Source organism: Dipodomys spectabilis, unplaced genomic scaffold (assembly GCF_019054845.1).
Source record: "Dipodomys spectabilis isolate Male_0828 unplaced genomic scaffold, ASM1905484v1 ptg000342l, whole genome shotgun sequence".
In the NCBI taxonomy this organism is placed as follows: domain Eukaryota; kingdom Metazoa; phylum Chordata; class Mammalia; order Rodentia; family Heteromyidae; genus Dipodomys; species Dipodomys spectabilis.
In genome coordinates, this window is record NW_024871019.1 from 226,081 (window position 1) to 248,266 (window position 22,186).

Consider the following 22,186-nt stretch of genomic DNA (forward strand, 5'->3'; position numbering starts at 1 on the left):
GCGACGCCGACGGGGCGGGGCCTGCGGAGGGGGCGGGGCTACGGGGCGGGGCGTGTGCCCGGGGCTGGCCTCGGGGGCGGAGTCTGGAGAGGGCTGAGGGGCGTGTGGAATGGATGAATCGCTCTAGTGGGCGGGGCCTAGAGAGCGATGAGAGGGCCTGTGGAGTGGGTGCGCTCTGGTGGGCGGGGCGAGCGGGAGAATCGGCCTGGGGTGGGCGGGGCCTGAGAGTGCTAATAGCTGGATTGGATGCGCTCTGGTGGGCAGGAATGGATGGGGCGGGGCCTGGAGAGATTAGGTCTGGAGTGAATGCGCTGTGGCGGGCGGGGCCTGAAGAGGGCTCAAATCTGCGGAGTGGACGCACTCTGAAAGGGGGCGGATCCTGGAGAAGGCTCAGGGGCCTGCGGACTGGACGCGCCCCTGTGGGCGGGGCGTGTGGAGCGAATGGGCTCCGGTGGGCGGGGCTTGGCGGGGAAGGCTTGGGGGACGCACAGCTCCAGCAATCAAACTTGCCTCAGTTTCCCGGCGCGGCCAGCCGAGGCACAGGTGACCCTCCCGGGGGACCCCAGCTCTCCTCCACACCTAGATCATAGACTTAGCGCCGCATGCGAGGTGAACCTGCCATGCACGCACGTGAGCCTCCACGAAAGCCCTCGGGGAGCTGTCCGCGTTATTTCGGGGTCCCTGGCACGCCATGTGTGGGGCGGGAGGTACCCGCATTTCTGAGAAACAGGTATGGATATCCTAGCTACCCAGGAGGCTGAGGCCTGAGGATCAGGGTTCGAACCCAGCCAGGGCAGGCACATCCAGGAAGCCCAAAGTGGCGCTGTGGCTCAAGTGGTAGAGCACCACCCTTGAGCAGACAGTGCCCAGGTCCTGAGTTCAAGGCCCGGGACCAGCGCGCATGCACACACACACACACACACACACCCTCAGATGCAGCATGTCTTCTTGTCTTCTCTTGCCTGTCCAGGAAACCTGCTTCAGCATCAATTGGGGCATGGTGACCTCACCCACGAGATGTCCACAGAGCTCAACGACGATGCAGACAGGGGAGGCCCGTAGCAAACAGAAGGAGGGCATGGTTCAGAAGTAGCCACCCCCTGCTGTCCATCACAGGTGCTAAAAGGAGTAATTCCAGACTTGGCTGTGGTCCCCCAAGCAGGTGAGACCCTATCCCGGTCCCCAGACCCCCGCCTCTGCGAGCCGGGCCCTGCCTTCGCTCCTTCTCCCTGCTGAATGAACGAATGCTTGGTCCAAGCATAAAGCTTGCTTTCAGAGACCTTCCCCAACGACCCGAGTTCGCCTCCCCTCGTTCCCACATGGGTCAAGAGACTTTATCTGATTTTTTTTTTTTTTGGCTGAGTCTCCAGTGTTTAACATAGTATGGTAGTAGAGAATAAAAGTATGTTCATGAGTTGGTAGACTCAAGGTGTTTCAATGTGTAATAAAGCAGTTGGTCTCTAATAAAATCCTTCCTATAGAAGAACAAAAGAAATATCCTCACCTCCAAAGGAATACTCTTGTATACCTTTTAATTGATCTTTATGTTTTGTTTTGGTCTTTTATTCATTGGTTTCTGTAGAATTGGGGATTGAAACCCAGAGGGTGATACTTTACCACTTGGATCCATGTCTCCAGGCCTTTTGTTTGCATTTTGTTTCTGAGATAAGATGATCTTAACTTTTTCCCAGACTGGTCTAGAACTCCAGATTCCTGGCTGTTTCCTCCTTCCTGTACATCTCACCATGCCTGGGGAAGGCAGGCTGTGTATTTTTCCTTCAATGAAATAAATACTGACACATTTCTACTTACACAGCATTTTTTTTTATTAAATATACTTTGTGAGAAAAAGCACACCCTGAAGTGCCAGATTCCATGTAAATTAGATCGTTTGGTGAATATAATGGTGAAAAACAAAAAGAAGTCAGCACAATTTAAATACTCTCATAAAAGAGCAAGAACATACCATGATCTTCAAATAAGAAAACAATCATCAAAATATAAAAGGGAAAGAAAATCTCTTGTAGAAGAATATATTTCACATATCCACCTGTTGATCTTCTCATTAAAAAAATACCTATTCTAAATTCATGGACACACTCTTACTATGCATATTTTGATCAATGGTATAAGGAGTTGGAGTAGAGATGAAGTGACAGTTTTTGTTACACAGTAGTCTTGCTCACTGGCACAAACAGTGGAAGGTAGAGGGAGCAGATTTCTGAATTCAGCTGTGAGTGGCAGGATTGCGATACTGCTAAAAATTTAGGGGAAAGAAAAGGCTCAAGTTTTAGCTATTCCCAAATACCAAAAACCTGAAACAGACATGGCCAGTTTAAAGGCAGCTATGGGTAAAATGTAGAAGTGGGTTGAACATTAATGTCTGGGGGCATATCCTATATTACTTAAATTTCACTATAGAGCTAAACTAGCAAGTGTAATCTACAGATGGAATAGTGCCAACATGACATGTTCTAGCCAATGTTTGGCTACAAGTATTTGGAAGGAGACAGGCAAAAATTAATATAATGAATATTTAAAAAACTCTTCACGTGTGTATATGTGTATGTAAATATACACATATTTCTCTAAAACCTTCCCACCAACATATAGTATACGCGACACGTAATAGATAAAGCTCCAGTACCAAACTAGGATATGCAAAACAGCAGTTGAAATTAAGTGTTAAAAAGCTCCTACTACTGATACAAAGAGTAGACTCTGGTATTTACTCAATAATGAGCACTCTTTCTCTCTCTCTCTCCAGTCCTGGGGCTTACACTCAGGGCCTGGGCACTGTCCCTGAACTTCTTTTTGCTCAAGGCTAGCACGCTACCACTTGAGCCTCAGCACCACTTCTGGCTTTTTCTGTGGTACTGAGGAATTGAACCTAGGGCCTCATGCATGCTAGGCAAGCACTCTACCACTGAGCCACATTCCCAGCCCTAATAATTAGCTCTCTTATTGTTAAAAAAAAAAAAAAAAAAAGCTGGTTGTTGGTAGGATATCCTAGTTACTCCTTAGCTGAGACCTAAGGATTGGAATTTGAAGGCAGCCAAAGAAGAAAAGTTTGTGAGACTCTTATCTCTAACTAGCAAGAAGTAGAGGTGTGGCTCAACTGGTAGAATGCCATCCTTGAATGGGAAAAGGCCAAACAAGAGTTCGAGGCCCTGAGTTCAAGCCCCAGTACAGACACACACACACACACACACACACACACACACACACACACACACACACAAACACACACTAATGTTAATGAGCAATACTTGTCACTTTCAGTTTTTAAATACTATAGAAATTTACAGAATAGTAGGAAGAAAAAAATAAAGTGATTAAATTGGATTCTGACTATATGATCAAAATTAAATAACACATCCAAAAAAAAATCCAAAACACATTTCATAGCATGACCTGCCAAAACTTCCCTGATCTTTTCAATCCATGAAAAAGAATGAATTTGTCTGGTTTTGCTAAAACTTTTAGGAAACAAAAATAATTTAATCATGAAATACCAGCTTGATAATGAACCAGTATCAACTGGTAATTAGTTGTGTCATCCAAAATAAAAAGACTGACAAGTTCTAACTAATATACAAACAGGGTACTGAATTCATGAATGAACATAGAACTATTTCCAGCATACAAATACTCTGATTTTGTACACACTGCATTTCAAAATTCTGTAAACTGCGAGGCATTCCGGTGTTTAGTGTGGCAGCAAAGCATATTACATGTTGCATTATTTTATCCTATTCAGCCCTTTTCCCATTAAGCACGCAAACACCGTCATCACCATCTTTGGTTTCACTTCTACGAGATCATCAGGTAATGCATAGATCCGGGCGCCGATCTTTCGAGCAACTGAGATGGCATATCTTGAAAGGAAAAGAAAAACATCTTGGTATCTGTGATCAATTGGTTTGTACTGAATAGATTTTAACAAAAGGATGAAACATTTTGATAAGATTAACTTGAGAGAAAGGTTAAGGAGGCAATTTTAAAAACTCATTCCCCATTCAAGTTGTTCTTTTCCTGTAGGGATTTTATTTTATTCTTTTTCTTCTTCTGGTTGGTCGTGGCGCTTTTTAACTACTGGCCTGGGCACTCTGTTCTTCACCCCAAAGCTCAAGGCTCAAGGCAAATGCTCTAACAAGAGCCATAGCACCACTCCCGGTTTTCATGGACTTTCCTGCCTGTCTGTGGAGCCCAGACTAGCTTCAAACTCGAAATCCTGCTGCCTCCGCCTTCAAAGCATGGGGACTGCAGGTGTGCACTACCACACTCAGCTCCTGGAAGCGTTTTAGAGAATGTATAAACCATGAAGGCTTACTTAGCGTTGTTCAGTTTGTCCTCATTGGAAAGGTTTTCTCTCTTGACCATTTCTTGACGAACCGCATTTGGAGCAATGGCATCTATCAGGTCTAGGACAGGTAAACTTGTGCTAATTGATTTATCCTAGAAAATAAAGAGGACATGAGCATTCCTCAACATCTTACCCTTTCGTTTTCATCATTGTTAGCCTCTTCTGCTTCTTCTCTCATAATGGAAACCAAGAGATAGATTTTTTTTTTTGGATGTAGTAAGCTTTTCTACCATTTGATATATGACTTTTCTTCTGCCTTTCTTTTTTTTTGGTTAGTCATGGGGCCTGGACACTGTCCCTCAGCGCTTCAGCTCAAGGCTAGTGCTCTACCACTTGAGCCACAGTGCCACTTCTGGCTTTTTCTGCTTATGTGGTGCTGAGGAATCGAACCCAGGGCCTCATGCATGCAGGAGCACTTTACCACTGAGCCACCTTCCCAGCCCCTTCTTCTGCCTTTCTATAAATGATAGAGAACTGTCACCTACCTGACTACCGTTTGTGGATGTGACACTTCCTATGATGCTAACTACAGAATCTGTCCTGTAAAAGGCAAGTCACTTTTGAAAGAGAATAAATGGATTTTCAGTGAACAATTCACAAACTCTGGTGATATTTTATTTCTTAGACTACAAATTCCGAGAGAAGAGTGAAATCAACAGAGGCATTATTCTTGCAGCTTCATGTTGTAGCTTATTTAATCTTCATTTTTAATCCCAACAGGTATCATGATAAAGGAGTTAAAAACCCCTCTTTTAAAGATAAAGAACATGACATTTAAAAAGCCCTTGTGACTTAACATAGCCACTGAGTACAGTCCAAGTGTTTGAACCCATAACCAACCTATGCTGATGCCAACATACTCTGTGTTAGACTTCTTTTTTCAAGGTGAATACAAAATGAATCACTGAATTTCAATAGCCAAGGCTGTAGCTGAAGCTGGGTCTCAATCTGAATTCTTTCTAGCACTTACTGGCCCTTGCACATGTGATTTATTTTCTCTCTCTGGCCATGATCTGCCTATAGCATACGCTCACTCCCTCTTCTGTCTCCATCCTAACAGAACCCGTATTTTTGCTCTGTATCCAGACTGTTCTAGGGATACGCACTGACAAGCCTACTCACTGCTCTAAGAAAGGCCCTGAATGGGTCTCGGTCTTGTATTTTCAGTGCAGACAGGCTGTTAAACATATTGCTTTTCTGGCCTAAAGTGCAGTGTGTAAATAAATAAACTGTATTTCACACTAAACTTAGATGGTAAGAATGGATTCAGGGAAAAAGGTGTCCTAAAACATTCTTCTAGGGGGGACAATAATGAAAAAAGTAAACAGGCTGAAAAACACTAGTCTCATTAACAAATAAGGTAGTTTTCTTTTTCTTTTCTTTTTCAGTTGTGGGACTTAAATTCAGGGCCTGGGCGCCGTCCCTGAGATTTTTTTGCTCAAAGCTAGCTCTTTGCCACTTTGAGCCACAGCGCCATTTCCGGTTTTCTACTGGTTAATAGGAGATAACAGTCTCACGGACTTTACTGCTCAGGTTGGCTTTGAACCGAGATCCTTAGATCTCAGCCTCCTGAGTAGCTAGGATGACAGGTGTGAGCCACTGGTGCCCCAGCTAACAAGGTGGTTCTATCCTTTCATTTGGGCCTCATTCAATCAGGCCAGGGAGAGCCAGTGATCCTTTCCTGTATGTGAATGAGCGGCTAAAACTTTGGTCACACTCAGCCTCTGGTCGGTCCTATAACCAGAAGAAGCAGCAGGGAGGGGGAGGAAGGCAAGCAGAGCTGGCATGTCAGATGGCAAAGCAGAGGAGGGAAAACCCTGAGTCCTGAGTAGACTTCAGTCATTGGCTCAGCTAGTCATGAAGTCAACCGTACATGTGGATTTCGAAATCCAGATCATTGACTTTTAGGGCAGGGTCTGGCTTTCCACCTAGGTACCCCTGATTCACAATCGGGGTCCTGAGATCACAGAGATAGTTGGGATCACAGGCATGTGCCACCATGTCCCAGAGTCTCAGGGACTTTTTTATCCAGACTGGCTTGGAACCTTGATCCTCCCATTTATAAAGTTTTACATTCTTTTTTTTTTTTGTTCGTGGGGCTTGAACTCTGGGCCTGGGCGTTGTCCCTTAGCTCTTCAGCTCAAGGTGAGCACTCTACCACTTGAGCTACAGCACCACTTCCAGTTTTCTGGTGGTTTATTGGAGATAAACCTGCCCAGGCTGGCTTTGAACCTCGATCCTCAGTTCTCAGCCTCCTGAGTAGCTAGGATTACAGACGTGAGCCACAGGCGCTCGGCAATGTTTTACATTCTTATAGATTCTTATATAGTAAGAAATTTTTTTAAAATCTTCCAAACACCCTCAATGTCATGTGCTTCTTCCAAGAGAGAAAGGGAGGAGATAAAAAGCACTTGAACTGGGACTAGGGCAACATCTCTGCCAACATTCAGTTTCCTCTTAAGGCCACTTCTGGCCTCAGTTTTTGGTAGACGAGAAGACTGAATTTATCCACCTCTGACATTTCTTCCACTCTGCGATGGTGTTAAACAGCACAATGAGGCAAAGAAAGGAATGATGGAAGGGTAGATAGCTCTTAACAGAGTGTCTCATATCCATTGGCAATCTTCTAGTTCACAACAAAACTGCACCACTTGCTGGGTTTCACAAATCATCAAGTCACACACACACAAGGCTCAACGAGTGAACGTGTGCAAGCAGACATGCTCACATGCAAGCGCAGGCGCGATGGAAGGACGGCATGAGTGTTAGTGGCGATGGGTGTCTGGTGTGCCATGACTTTATGAGTTACAGCCACAATGCTGGTGGAGTGAGTGTGAAGTGCATTATGAGACCAAACGACAAGATCCGTCTTCTCCTACCAGGTTTCTCAGTGCCCACTTGAGTCACTCTGGCTGGGAATGATGTCAGAACAATTCTGAGACTGCTGCTAGGGAACACAAGCCAGTATAGCTCCTATAGAGACAACGGGGTTTATCTTTCTCTTCCATTTATTTGACAACCGGATTATTATTTTTTTTGCCTCAATTCTGTATCTTTCTTTAAATTAGATTACCACAGTCTAATTTGCATTTCCATTCAACAAGACAACCAATAAAGAAAACAAAACCCCAAAAACAAACTCCAATGGACTATTTCTAGCTTATACATGCCAAATAGTATGCCTAAACGTCATGTGTTTCTGAGATAAAGTATCAACATGATTCTGAACCTAACCTTTGTCATGTCCATTAAAAAAAGTTCCTTCCATAAACTTACAAGTTTTAAAAAAATTATGTTACCTTAAAGCTGGAAATAGAAGTGCTTTTGTTTGCATTTTTAAGAGTCTGATTGACCCACTTAATAATAATGTCATCATTCACTTTTTCTCCTTCTCCAAGATCGGATAATACCTTCAGTGTGTACCTGCAACAGACAAGATTTATGCTTGGGACCAGCAGGGCCAAGTTAGCCTCCATGCCATTCATATCATACTTAAATATTTCAGAGACAGCCAGATATGGTAGTACACATCTGTAATCCCAGTACTTGGGAGACTGAGGTAGGAGAATTCCCCAAATTCAAAGTCAGCCCAAGATATATAGTGAGACCCCATTTCCAAATAAAAGAAGGGACCGAGGAGAGGGAGGAAGGGAGGAAAAGTTCAGTTCTAACATCTCTAATTTTAGTCTGGCATTTACACTTGATTACTTTCCAAAATTACAGAGCTCATTCTTCAAAACAAAAACTACCATGTGGTATTTTTAAAAGAATTCTAAACAGCTCCTTACAAAGTCATTTTACTGAGTTATTCATAATAAGTTATTGTGTTTCTAGAGACTGTCTCACTTTAAAATATAGTTATGAACATCAAGTCAATAGCAAACCTTTTATAACATTGCACTGTGCATTTCTCGTGTTTATTAGGCTTCAAAAATAGCTACTGGTGTGGCTCAAATGACCTCAGTTCTGTAACGCATCAGCTTTTACCTTCTCATCAACTGCCAAACCAATGCCAGGGTCAAGGTTGAATTCCCTTCATTTAGGTCTTGTCCAGCAATGCCCACCAAGGAGAATTTGGCTTCGTTTTTTCCAAGCGCCACAGCGTAGTTACAATTTTCAATCTACCAGTAAGAGAAAGTTTTGGTTTAAAGACACATTCTTAGAAACCTATCTCCTGAACCTGTAGACCTAGTTCAATCATGTGAAAAATAGTTCCAATGATACAGATGATGCTCAATTTCATTTCACAGTAACCAAATAAATGCAAAGAATAATTATTCCTTCAGCTCAGTCCTTTCTAGAGTGTCGTTGTTGTTGTTCTACCCTGACCTCTGCAGAGATTTCTCATCACCCATGACTTGGTGCTACAATTCTCTTATCGAGATATAGACTTCTCTTCTACTCAGGAAGTTGAGATCTGAGGACCCTAATTAACCAGCAAAAATACTGGAAGTGGACTTGTGACTCTAGAGGTAGCCTTGAGCAAAAATGCTCATGGACAGTGCACAGGCCCTCAATTCAAGTCCAGGCACAGGCGCAACACACACACACACACACACACACACACACAGAACTATGCAAATTATGTGTAGGGAAGGAAGGAGGAAACTGGGGAATAACAAAGGAAAGACTAGCATTGTCCAAGAAGAATTATACTCGTTAACTGACTTATAGAATTGTAATCTCTCTGTACAACTCCATAATAATAATCTATTTTTTAAATTTAAGAAAAGGAATAAGCACCATAGATATATATAGAAGTAAAAAAATGGAATTGACTCCTAGTCTACAGGGAAAAAATAACAGCACTCTAGTTACATAACTAAAACAGGAAGAGAGTAAATGACATTTTCCATGGAAATGCAGATCAAGGAGAGAATTTTCTAGCAAACTGGATTGTGTAAAATGTGTTTCAGTGAAGGACCATCTGTTTTGTAGTTTGAGAAAAATTCTGGGGGAACTGGTGGAGAAAAACAAGTTTGGGGCGCCATGTAGAAGGCCTATGAAGATGCTGATATGGCCGGCAAGGAAAAGGAAAGTGGAAATGGGTCTTAACGTTAAGGAAGGATGTGTTCTGTTTTTAGGAGTGCTTGGATTCAAATTTGGCAGAACCCTTGTAAGATTTGGAGCAATACCAAACTAAAGAAAGAATGAGAAATTAGGTTCCTAGAGGGAAGCCAAAAGCCCTAAAAAATGTATCTGGTTCCCTAAGAATGGAGTACAGAAATTAGAGTTTTATGCAGACACTGGTGGCTCATGCCTATAATCTTAACTACTGGGAAATGGAGATCTGAAGGATCATGGCTGGGTACAAGAGTTCACTTTGGTAATCCTAGCTACCAAGAGGGGGAGATCAAGCAGACTGTGGTTCCAAGCCAGCCTCGGCAGAAAAGTCTGTGAAACTCCATCTCAACAAAAGGCACTAAGCACTGTGGCAAGTACCTATCATCCCAGCTACAATTGGAAGCATAAAATGGGACCAGGGTCCAGACGCAAGTATAGATATCTAAACAAGTGAAAATAGCCAGAGAGCTCCTGCCTAACAATCTGAGATCCCGAGTCTCAAGACCTAGCATCCAGCAATTCCATTCCAGGGCATTTATCCAAAAGATCACAAACCAGGATACAGTAAAGCCACCAGCACAACTATGTTCACTGCAGCACTAGTCACCACAGCCAAGGTATGGAATCAGCCCAAATACCCTTAATGGAGGAATGGATCAATGTGGTATATATATACAACAGAATTCTACTCATCCAATAGAAAGAATGATAGTGTAACTGGAGAAAATTAGGTTAAGTGAAGTTAGCCAGGCCCAAAGAGAGAAAGGATCCACGTTTTCCCTTATATGTAGAAGCTAAGTCTAGCTTACAAAATCTTAAGCAAATGCATTGGGTAGTGTGCAAGTATATACAAATATATTAACTGAAATACAGTAAGTTCAAGGAAGAACTCAAATAGTGTAATTTCTTATGAAGGCAAAGGCAAAGTTCAGCAAAATCAAATACCAGGAAGTGGGTGCTCAAAAGGTGTGGGGTGGGGTCAAGGGGCAAGAGGTGGATGAATGAAGAGAAGAGGGGGAGAATGTACACAACAATCATTGTACAGCCCACAATTTTTTTTGGGGGGGTCTGGTCGTGGGGCCTGAACTCTGGGCCTGGGCGCTGTCCCTCAGCTCTTCAGCTCAAGGCTAGCACTCTCCCACTTGAGCCACAGCGCCACTTCCGGCTTTTTTCTTATGTGCTGAGGAATCAAACCCAGGACCTTGAGCATGCAAGGCAAGTGCTCTACCACTGAGCCACCTTCCCAGCCCCCAGCCCCCAAAATTAAGAAGCATGAGGGAAAGAATGGGTAAGGGAGGGGTGGGTGACACTGATCAACATGTGTTGTATTCATAAACGGCTTTGTTAAATGGCAACGCCTTTGGACAACTACTTAAAACATCATTTTAAACTGAAAGGAAAAAGAACAGAGTCTTAGGCCAAGATCTGAGCCTTAGAAAGAGCTAGAGCTGTCAGGCTGAAAGCTGAGGAACCTACAAAAATTAGGAAAAACTAGTCTCGTGGAGGATGGAGGCCATGACCACTCAGCATGGAAAATGGACACAGGTGAAGCTGGCTCATTTTGACTGATGAGAAATCAAGGGTTCAAGTAAAATGCAATACTGAAAAGAGAATGAAGGAAGACACTGACAGTTGGTTTGATGAACTTCACAAGAGAAGAAACGCTCATAAACTAAGTCTTGGTGGCACTGTGTTGTGAAAAGTATTCTTCGTTTGTCAAAATCGAATTCAACATCTTGAATTTATCCCAGGCTTTATGTTTCCTCTTATAAATAGCTAGTGCTTGGAAGGAAGCATTCTGCATATGATTCATTTGTGACATTTTGTAATTAACATTAAAAGAAACTGCAGGTATAACGAATCTTCCATTTGGCATCTGAAATTATGAAGGAGAAAAAAAACTTATGTGAAATGAGTTAACATTTTCCAGATTTTATTTCCATGAGAACAGAAAGTAGAAAACTATAGGCAAATGAAATAAAAATTAAAAATGCAGGTAGTTCAATCACTTGAAATACTGAAAAAAATCTGAATATGTCTTGTAATTATCATACTACCCATTTATGGCTCTTTCCTTCCTTCCTTCCTTCCTTCCTTTCTTTCTGCTTATCTTCCTTCCTTCCTTCCTTCCTTCCTTCCTTTCTTCTTTTTTTGTCATGGAGCTTGAACTCAGGGACTGGGTGCTGTCCCTGAGCCCTTTTGATCAAGGCTAGCACTCTACCACTTTGAGCCACAGCTCCACATCTGGTTTTCTGGTAGTTAACTGGAGATACAAGTTTCATGGACTTTCTTGCTCAGGCTGGTTTTGAATTCCAATCCTCCGATTTTAGCCTCCTGAGTAGCTAGTATGACAGGTGTAAGCTCCCAGTGCCCCGTCATTTAGCTATTTTTAATATTCTGCAGTTCAAGCCTGACTGTGGCTTGAACTTGAGAAATCGTAACCTCCCTCAGCTTTGTTTGCTCATGACTGCCACTCTACCACTTGAACCACACCTCAACTTCCAGGTTTTTGTTTTTTGTTTTTGCTGGTTAATTGAAGGTAATACTCTCAGGATTTGTCTGCCAGGGCTGGCTCTAAACCACGATCCTCTTATCTCAGCCTCCTGAGTAGCTAGGATTGTTAAGTGTGAGCCACTGATACCCAAATGAATACATATCCAGTCAAGATGGAGGAAGTTGTGTAATTATAAAGAATGCACTTACAGTGCATCTCAGACAACAGTAAATATTGCAGCTTGCTGCAGACAAAAACAGTTACAAGGGTCCGACTGGGAAGGCTGCCTTCATCTTTCTAAACATTTATTAAAGCAACGTAGTAACACAACGTATTTGGGGTTAGAGCAGAAGTGTGGGGAGAGAGCACGCTTTACTGAGCTTTATGAGATTCTAAATCTGCTGTTTCATTTCATAACAAGAACACTATATCCTCCCCCGCCCAGTCCCTCCCTCCCATCATTCCATTCACCTTTTTCATATTTCCTCCGAGCGCTGGGTAGGGAGGTTTGTTGACCTGGCTCCAGTTCACCGGCACTCGGATCATTTCATAGAGCTGGAAGATCACTAAAGCATCTGCCAGGTCACTAAAGCGGAACACAGGTAGGAAGAGCAGTGAGGGGTAAGGGTGTGAGTACCAATGACGTTAGGTACGTTGCAGACGGATGTATGTATGCATGCATGCATGCATGTATGTATGCATGTCTGAAAACACAATGGACTTGGCTGGGTATAGTGGCTCAGGCTTGAAACCCTAGATACTCCTCTGGAGGCTCAGATCAGGAGGACTGCAGATCAAGGCCAGTCCAGATTGGAAAAAAAAAAAGCCCATAGGAAATCCTCTCACCCTCTTAACAGTAAAAGCTGGGGAGGGAGCATAAATAGTATGAGAACAGAGCCCAGGTCAGCTGAGAGAGAGACTATTTCAAAAATAACTAAAGTGAAAAGGGCTGGAGGCATGGTTCAAAGCAGTAGATTTGCCTAGCAACCATAAAGCCCTGAGTTCAAACCCCAGGAGCACCAAAAAAGAAAAAAATAGAGGGTTATTTAATGCTTGCAAAATGACAGGACACATCATTCAACCCAGAATTTCCATTATAATAATCTGCCCACATATTTTTCATAATTGTATGCAATGACATATAAACATACACAACATACATGCACACACATGCGCAAAGACATGTGTTGCCACCGTGTTTAGAAATTGGGCATCAATCTCCGGCTGTAGGGAGCTCAAGAATAACTATAAACTCCCACGATATACTACGATAGATCTGAAAATGCACAGCTTCACAAGATGCATCAAGTTTAAAAAGCAAGTGGCAGAGTACTTCCTTTAGTCTGATCTCAGTTACTTCAAAAGAGGTTAGATTCAAATGTGCTTATATACTTATTATGCTAAGGACATTACTAGTGAGCAAGAAAAAGGTACAAGGAAGGGCAGGAAGAGGGAATTATCCTGCTTAATTATGTTCTCTGTAAGTATGTATTTCTTGATACTTGTACAGTAGAATGAGTTACTTACATATTATTTCTTTTCCAAACTTTAAAAATAGCTCTAGGAAAAATCACAGCTACTCAGTAGGCAGCCGTTCATGTTCGATAATGAAGGTTAACAGGAAGGAAATTAGGAGCAAGTAGGAGTTCTTAAAGTAAAACTACTGCCATTTCACATTCAGAAAAAAAAAAAAATTCTCCTGAGAAGCTTGAAGTATGTCTGTAGACTGTTTTCAGTTCTGTAGGCTAAGGACATAAGGCAATGACAGGTGAGGTTTTCGACTATGGCATTAATCTTCAGCTCACATTCGAAGAACAACTGAATATTCTTTAAGGAGTTAAACGTTTTAAGGAGTTTCCTTGACATGTAATTTATTGATAGGTGGCTCAGAGGTAGAGTGCTTGCCTTGCATGCATGAGGCCCTGGGTTCCATTCCTCAGCACCACATAAGCTGAAAAAGCCAGGAGTGGCGCTGTGGCTCAAGTGGTAGAGCGCTAGCCTTGAGCTGAAGAGCTGAGGGACAGCGCCCAGGCCCAGAGTTCAGGCCCCATGACTGACGCCAAAAAAAGAAAAAAGATGAGTTTTCTGTCACTCCCATCTGCAAATATCACATCATTCATCCTTAGCAGGCAACACAGGAAATTTAGTTAATAGAATGTTTTCTTGGTTCAACCCATGTTAATTAACTGCTGTCATTTTTTTTTTTTAATGTGTATATGTGTTTGCATATGTGCTGGTCTTAGCTCAAACTCCAGGTCTGGGTGCTATTTCTGAGCTGTTTTGCTCAAAGCTAGTGCTTTGCCACTTGAGCCACAGCTCCACTTCTGGCTTTTTCTGTTTATGTGGTGCTGAGGAATCAAACCCAGGGCTTCATGCATGCTAGGCAAGCATTCTACCACTGAGCCACCTTCCCAAGCCCTGCTGTCATTTTTTAAATGATAATAAAGAGTAAGATTAAAAAAAACATAATAATTATCCAGGGAAAACTAGTGATTCCTACCTATACATGATTTTTAAAATGTAACATAATAATTGGGATGTGGCAAAAAATGAAAAAATGAATTATAATGAAAGATATTGATATAATGGAAACAATTTTCAGTCATTACTTCAATTCTAATCTATTAAAGCTGAAATAATTTGTCCATAATAAATAAATTACACACACACACACACACACACACACACACACACACACTAGCATGCTTGTAATCCTAGTTATTCAGGAGGCTGAGATCTGAGGATCATGGTTCAAATCCAGCTGGGACAGGAATGTCCTTAAGACTCTTATCTCCAATTAACCACCAAAAAGCCAGAAGTGGAGGTGCAGCTCATGTGGCAGAGCACTAGCCTTCAGCAAAAAGACAGGGGCAGTGCCCAGGCCCTGAATTCAAGCCCCCTGACCAATACCACACCACCAGAAGACTGTATCCTGACAATAAGGCTGAAACACAGAAGGTATTTACCTGTACAAATGATTAATGTATGGGTTGACCCCCAAGGAGTTCATCCAGTTCCGGAAGGTCCTCTCTTCCTTGCTCTCTCCTGGAGGGGACAGAAGTTCACACAGGTGATTCGAGCCCAAGGGATCACCAGGGCTGTTTTGTAAACCATCCTTGCATGTCAACACTGGCCACACCCACTTTGCCCTGGTTCTTTAGATAATTGTCATTTCTTTAGAGGGAAAAGAAAAATCTCTTAACCCCATCATCCAGGAAGCCACTATCTGTCTCCCTCCACTCAGAATTCCCTCATTTGATGTCTGTGGACAAGTGAGTCCTTGGTTTCCCTGTCCAATGTCTGAGGTGAGGATCAGAGACAGAAGGCATCTGGCTAACATTATAAAAACAAGCAGTCAGGGCACTGTTAGTACATGAACTCGAAACAGAAGAGCTCCACCTTTCCCACTGCAGTGCTTCCAAATTTGTATAGATTTTGGGTCTTTTAAAAAAACAAAAATGGGGGGGATGGGATTGCAAGGATGGGAAGGGGAAACGGAGGAGGCAATAAAGCTTGATAAGAAATGTACTCATTACCTTGCTCATGTAATTGTAACCCCTCTGTAGTGTATTTTCACAATAAAAAATATTAATAATAAAAAACAAAAACAAACCAACAACAAAAAAAAACAACAGGACAGTTTCTAGGCACACAAACCTATACCAGGACAGCAAATAATAATAAAGATTAGGATTTGCAGGTAATGGATAAAAATAGGCGATGATCAGTGTAACCATTCCACAGGTTTCCTGAATTACTTTACATCATCTCTGTGAAAACAAACAAACAAACAAACAAACAAATACTTGAACCAGGCACCAGTGGCTCACACCTGTAATCCCAGCTATTCAGGAGGCTGAGATCTGAGGATGAAGGTTTGAAGCCAAGCTGGGCAGGGAAGACAATGAGCCTCTTATCTCCAATAAACTACCGAAGAGCTGGGAGCAGAGCTGTGGCTCAAGTGATAGAGCTAAAAGCTCTTGAGCAAAAGAATCTCAGGGATAGTGCCCAGGCCAAGTTCAAACCCCTAGGGCTGGCACAAAAAGAAAAACAACAACAACTTGAGCATTCCAAGCCCTCCACACCACCTCGGATGTGCTTGCTATATTTCATCCTAGGAAGTTCTCGTCTCAGGGGAGAACTCACTCCTCCTGTTCTAATGTTTAGCCTAGGGTAACGCTGCCTTCCTGAACATCGACTACCTCTGGTGTACCCCAAACAGGAAGATATGAGCTCCCCCTGCCCTGTCATGTGTGTCTTTTTTTGTTGTTGTTGTTGGTAGTCACGGGGCCTGAACTCTGGGCCTGGGCGCTGATCCTCAGCTCTTACGCTCAAGGATCCGTTCTACCAACTTGAGCCATAGCACCACTTCCAGCTTTTTCTGTTTATGTGGTGCTGAGGAATCGAATCCAGGGCCTCATGCATGCAAGGCAAGCGCTCTACCACTGAGCCACCTTCCCAGCCCTGTCATGTAGTGTCTTATAGATACTGACTGATTATAGAGGGTCCTCACTGACTAATCTTTTTTTTTTTCAGTTTCTTTTTTTTTTATTGTGAAAATACTGTACAGAGGAGTTACAATTACATGGGCAGGATAATGAGTATATTTCTTATCAAGCATTGTTGCCTCCTCCTTTGTTTCCCCTCCTATCCCTTCCCATCTTCCCCCCCACCCCCACCCCCCTCACTGACTAATCTTGACTGCTTATTCAACAGCAATGTCAGGGGACAATGGAAAAACCCATTCAGAAGCTCCCATAAGCAGGATTGGTATGGACTCTAGGAATATTTAGCAGGTACTCCCGTAGATGATTATAAAGTGTTTGTAGCAGATCCAACAGATTGCTCAGTTTTTTGCCAGTCCTGGGGCTTGAGCTCAGGGGGCCTGAGCACTGTCCCTGAGCTTCTTTTGCTTGTCTTAGCTGATAGCCAAACAGCTGATCAATGTGAGTGCCTCTCACTCACTTCCAACCTGCAGGCAAGTGTTCAGATCGCTCAGCATTAGACTCTGGCCCCATGAAATTCGCAGGATGGTTTGGCATAAAAATCTGTAAGCATCTAAGCGGCAGGCCCCCTTCTTAGAGTTAAGAGGCAGATCCTTGCAGAATCCAAAGGGCTCTGGTATTTCTACCAGTTGTTCAGCAAGAACCTGGCTCACCCTATTTTCATGGGCTTTCAATGCCATGACTCTCCAGGTATCCCAGAACCTTCTTTAATCCTAACTGTATTACGTAGCTACATTATTTCTTGCTTAAATGTTGTTCCTTCTGGTCTTCATAAAACAAAACTGATGGGTTAGGAAGGTGGCTCAGTGGTAGAGTACTTGCCTACCATGCACGAAGCCCTGGGTTTGATTCCTCAGTACCACATACACAGAAAAAGCAGGAAGTGGAGCTGTGGCTCAAGTGGTAGGGCAATAGCCTTGAGCAAAAGAAGCTCAGGGATAGTGCCCAGGTCCTGAGCAATCTGTTGTATCTGTTACAAACACTTTATAATCATCTCCAGGAGTACCTGCTAAATATTCCTAGAGTCCATAGAAATCCTGCTATGGGAGCTTCTGAATGGGTGTAAATTAAATCCCTGAACTATCTCCAGGATACCATAACTACAAGCTCAGTTTATCCATGTAACTTGGAAACTTTTGGTTGTTTGATTTATTATGAATGCTATTTATATAAGCTTTTTTTGTCCAGTAGTTGGAAATCCTTCACATTCTTTCTAACTAGGAAAATCCAAATTGTGTCTTACAATGACAACGACTTATTGTAAGAATGGTTTAAGTTTTGTTTTTTGTGGTTTTCCTTTTTTGGTTGTGGGGCTTGTGCGAGTGCTCTACTGCTTGAGCCACAGCGCCCCTTCTGGTTTTCTACTGGTTTACTGGAGATAAGAGTCTCACGGACTTGGGCTAGGAAGGTGGCTCAGTGGTAGAGCGCTTGCCTTGCATGCCTGAGGCCCTGGGTTTGATTCCTCAGCACCACATAAGCAAAAAAGAAAAAAGCTGGAAGTGGCGCTATGGCTCAAGTGGTAGAATGCTAGCCTTGAGCTGAAGAGCTGAGGACAGTGCCCAGGCCCAGAGTTCAGGCCCCATGACTGTACCCAAAAAAAAAAAAAAAAGAGTCTCACGGACTTTCCTGCCCAGGCTGGCTTTGAACAATGGTCCTCAGATCTCAGCCTCCTGAGTAGCTAGGATTACAGGCCTGAGCCACCGGCACCCGACAGTTTAGTTTTTTTTTTTTTTTTTTTAAAGGAAAATATTTAAATTCTGTTGAACCTGATGATATAATGATTTTTTTTAATGCCGCTACACTTGGGCCAAGTGTGCTGGAGCACACCTGTCAACTCAGCTAGTCAGAAGATAGAAAGAGGAGGGTTAGCCATTTCAAGTTCAGTCTGAACAAAAGGGCTCCAGAACCTGTCTCAAAGACAGTCCAGGAATGGGGCAAGTGTCTGCATCCACAGTCACCTGAGCGGCACAGATAGACGACCGTTGTCCAAGGCTGGCATGGGGCAAATGCACACGACCCTATCTACAAAGAAGTAAATGGACTGGAAACGGGCAGAGCACCTACCTAGCAAGCCCTGAGTACAAATTCTAGTTCTGTTAGGCGTGGGGGTAGGTGGATCCCCTGCAGGGAAGCTGGGCACCAGTGGCTCACGCCTGTCATCCTAGCTACTCAGGAGGCTGAGATCTGAGGATCATGGTTCGAAGCCAGCCCAGGCAGGAAAATCTCTATAAGACTCCAATCAGTCACTCAAAAACCAGAAGTGGTGCTGTGGCTCAAGTGGTAGAGCGTTAGCCTTGAGCAAAATAGTTCAGGGACAGTGCCCAGACCCTGAGTTCAAACCCCAGGACCAGCCCCCCCACCCCACAAAAAAGCCAGAGGTATAGAGTGGCTCAAGTTGTAGAGTGCCAGCCCTGATTAAAAAAAAAAAAAAAGTTCAAGAAAGAGCACAAGGCCCTGAGTTCAAGCCCCAGTTCCAGCACAAAAGTAATTAATTAAAAAAGTAGCTAGTAAAAGAACAGAAAAAGAACAAACCTATTCAACACTCGCTAAATGCACTAGGATTGTTATCTTGTGTTTTCCTCCTCCCACCCTGATCATTAGTAAACACAGAATGCAGGTTAGACTGTCACTGATGACTACCCACTTATTTGTTCTGTAACTCTGCAAAGTAAGTGGTATTAGTCCTGACATATGTATACATATATACACACACACACACATATATATATGTATATATATATAAAATGGAACCAGAATCTGAACAAAGTCTTTCTAACTAGGTGGCTTGTGCACTTTCTATCACAGCAAATGCGTTCTGAGATGCTTTCTCCAGCTAGCCTATAAGTTCGCTTCCATTTGATATGCAGGTTCACTATTTCCTGGGGTTTAAATTTTTTTTTAATTCCCTAGAGATGAAATTCTCTACCCACGAGGACACACTAATAGATGAATCTGGTGTGTGATAAGGCCAAGCTTTATGAGGATTTATAAAAACACAAATTGGAAGAGGGAAAATATTACAATGACAGAGGTCAAATACATCTTGGGCACTTGTACCAGAACATACATATGTTCTACATAGAGATGATTGATAAATATTTCCCATAGTATCGCTCAACAAATACCAACTTAAATGATACTAATGGAAATATGTAGCAATCCTAGTCACACTGAAAAAAAAAATCTCCAAAGCATGCTAAACACTAGCAAAAGAACCCAAACATGACACAGGGGGAGAGCGAGCAAGCCAGAAAAGGTAATCGAGCAACAGACCAGCGACTATAAAAAGCAGATCATTTTTAATATGCCACTTTAAACAATGCCTTCTGCTGGAATCATGGCGGGATTTTGAAATTTTCCAGATGGATTAAATACTTGTCTTCCTTTTTCCTTAATTTTTTATTTTTGGTTGTAGGTTCTAATCTTTCACCTTAAATTCCTCTTTGGAAAAAAAAGTCTACATTATTTTGTCTATTTCCGTTCTTCAGTTATATATCTAGGTAGAGAAGAGTCTTTGTTTTAACCCTCAGTTTAACTATATGGAATTAATTGTATTTGTTGTAATTACGGAGTTGACAAGGACTTTAGAACTCTCTGTTGTTGCAGTCAAAGATAAAAGATCCAGAGACTGCTCACTGTCTCACAGGGAAAGAGAGTAAGGAGAGGGCATGTGACTTAATATTGAACATGAGATGGTGGTGAAAATCCCCACCATCTCCCAAGTGAGACATCTAAGGAGGATCTTAGGGATGGCCACTCCATCAGACAGCTAACATCGCTACTCCCACTGATTTTACTCCTTGCTCTTACACTAATGGGATACTGGCAGGCCTGTGGCTGGGGATGTAAGAGTGGGAGGAGAATAGAGGAGAGGCTGGGAGACAGAGGTCAGGAGAAAGGAGAATGCTTCTGTCACTGAGGTGATTCCTATACTGGAATCACTTCGATGACACTTAAGAAATGTAACTGTCCTGGCTCTGCTTGTTAATCCAGTTTCACTTGTGTCCCTTGCCTGGAGTCATTTATTCGATAGGCATATTAAGACAAATAACACAGCATGAACAATGCAAAAAAAATTAAATCTCAACCCAGATGGAAAAGAATAAATGCCAGAACGAATAGATTTATAGAGTATAGAAAAGTACTAAATACAGTACCTACATTAGGAGGGGTCAAATCTGTATTTCATGAAGCAAAACAGGAAAGTATTATATATTATGAGACAGATAACAACAGTCCACACACATCAAGACAAGTATAATTTTTTTCATAGATACTAAAAATCGTTAAAAAAAAAAAAAAAAAAGAGAGAGAGAGAGAATCATCCTGGAGTCAAACTAACTTTCAAACAGAGGAAAAAAGGTGTATGTAATTACATTTTTTCCCAATAGATAATTCATTTATCCCTATTGGTAGAGTTACATTCATAGGATGACTTATTTGTAAGGATAAGTAGATGGATGACTTTTCATCAAATTCTAGGGAGAAATACCAGATAAGGAAGGTTTAACCCAGCATTCTCTTTGCAGCAAAACAACCATCCACTTCCTATATATATAAGTTGATTTTTTTTCTAGTGGCTCTCCATGCCTATACACAGTTAATTCATGTACCACCACCATCTCCTACCTGGAAGAGCAAAGTATTGCCAAACCCCAAGAAAAGAGATACGAGGAAGCAATTAAGGGGAGAAGGGACATACCTTCCAGTAAGTTTATATCGATGTCGTTATTGTCAGGCTTGTGTAGGCAGGGGTAGGTGTTAAAAAGATTCGCTACAAAAGCTAAGTTAAGTTTAGGGTTGCCTGAAACCACATCGGCCGGAGAAACGAACTGCCTGCAGCCAAGTTTGTCGGCTTCCTGAAGCATGAGGCCAGCTCGCTTCAGATCATTCTTCTCCTAAACGAAGAAATCCAACACAAAACGGTCAGGATTGGTGTCATATCGACAGGTGCACAGTTAGAAAAGCAATTCGCTTTCTGCACGTGTACCCAATGGTAAAAAGAATGTGGGAGCTTCACAAATCAACTTCTACCAAATGTATTTTGGTTTTTGTCAGTTGTGGGGCTTGAACTCTGGGCCTGGGTGCTGTCCCTGAGCCTCTCTGTGCTCAAGGCTTGTCCTCTACCACTTGAGCCACAGTGCCACTTCTGATGTTTTGAGTGGTTAACTGGAGATAAGAGTCTCATGAGGACTTTTCTGCTTGGGCTGGTTTTGAACCACAATCCTCAGATCTCAGCCTCCTGAGTAGTTAGGATTCCAGGCGTGAGCCACTGGTGCTCAACTTTGTTCTTGTTTTTTTTAAATAAGTTATGTTTTCCTGCTAGGATCTCTGGTTCTTAGCTCATTCTAATCCGTGAACTTTTCCACAAAACACTCAGATATGGTATGAGTGAACACTCACTGGCCAATAACAGGGTCTCAATAAACAATGAGAAGGAAAATTATACATAAAACAAGAAACACAAGTCTGTAATTAAATAATGAAAACATATCAGAGTAGATAGATATCAGCAGATCACCATATATGGGCCTTGTTTAGATCTGCTATATCTACATCTATACAAGATTGAGCTCAAGGTCTGATGCTTAAGCCATAGCACCAGGCCTCTTTATTTAGATATTAATTCAAATGACTAATGAAAGTGTGACATTTAGAAGACAATGGTAAATGTTAATGATGACTAGATGATATTATAGACTTCACAATTTTGTAGAGATAAGCATCTTTCAGAAATACTGAAATAGGCTGGGATGT

General features: G+C 42.5%; 1 protein-coding gene across 1 annotated transcript in view; it reads right to left on the reverse strand.

Moving 5' to 3' along the window:
- Window positions 1-3,429: 3,429 nt before the first annotated feature.
- Window positions 3,430-22,186, reverse strand: part of Pls1 (plastin 1) — a 57,744-nt gene continuing 38,987 nt past the window's right edge. Inside the window, exons 10-16 of the mRNA XM_042665704.1 lie at window positions 21,132-21,327; window positions 14,891-14,969; window positions 12,396-12,510; window positions 8,354-8,487; window positions 7,666-7,789; window positions 4,334-4,458; window positions 3,430-3,878 (exon numbers count right to left, since the gene is read on the reverse strand). Of these exons, the coding sequence (XP_042521638.1) occupies window positions 3,743-3,878; window positions 4,334-4,458; window positions 7,666-7,789; window positions 8,354-8,487; window positions 12,396-12,510; window positions 14,891-14,969; window positions 21,132-21,327 (909 nt within the window). The 3' untranslated portion in view covers window positions 3,430-3,742. The remainder of the gene's footprint in view (window positions 3,879-4,333; window positions 4,459-7,665; window positions 7,790-8,353; window positions 8,488-12,395; window positions 12,511-14,890; window positions 14,970-21,131; window positions 21,328-22,186) is intronic.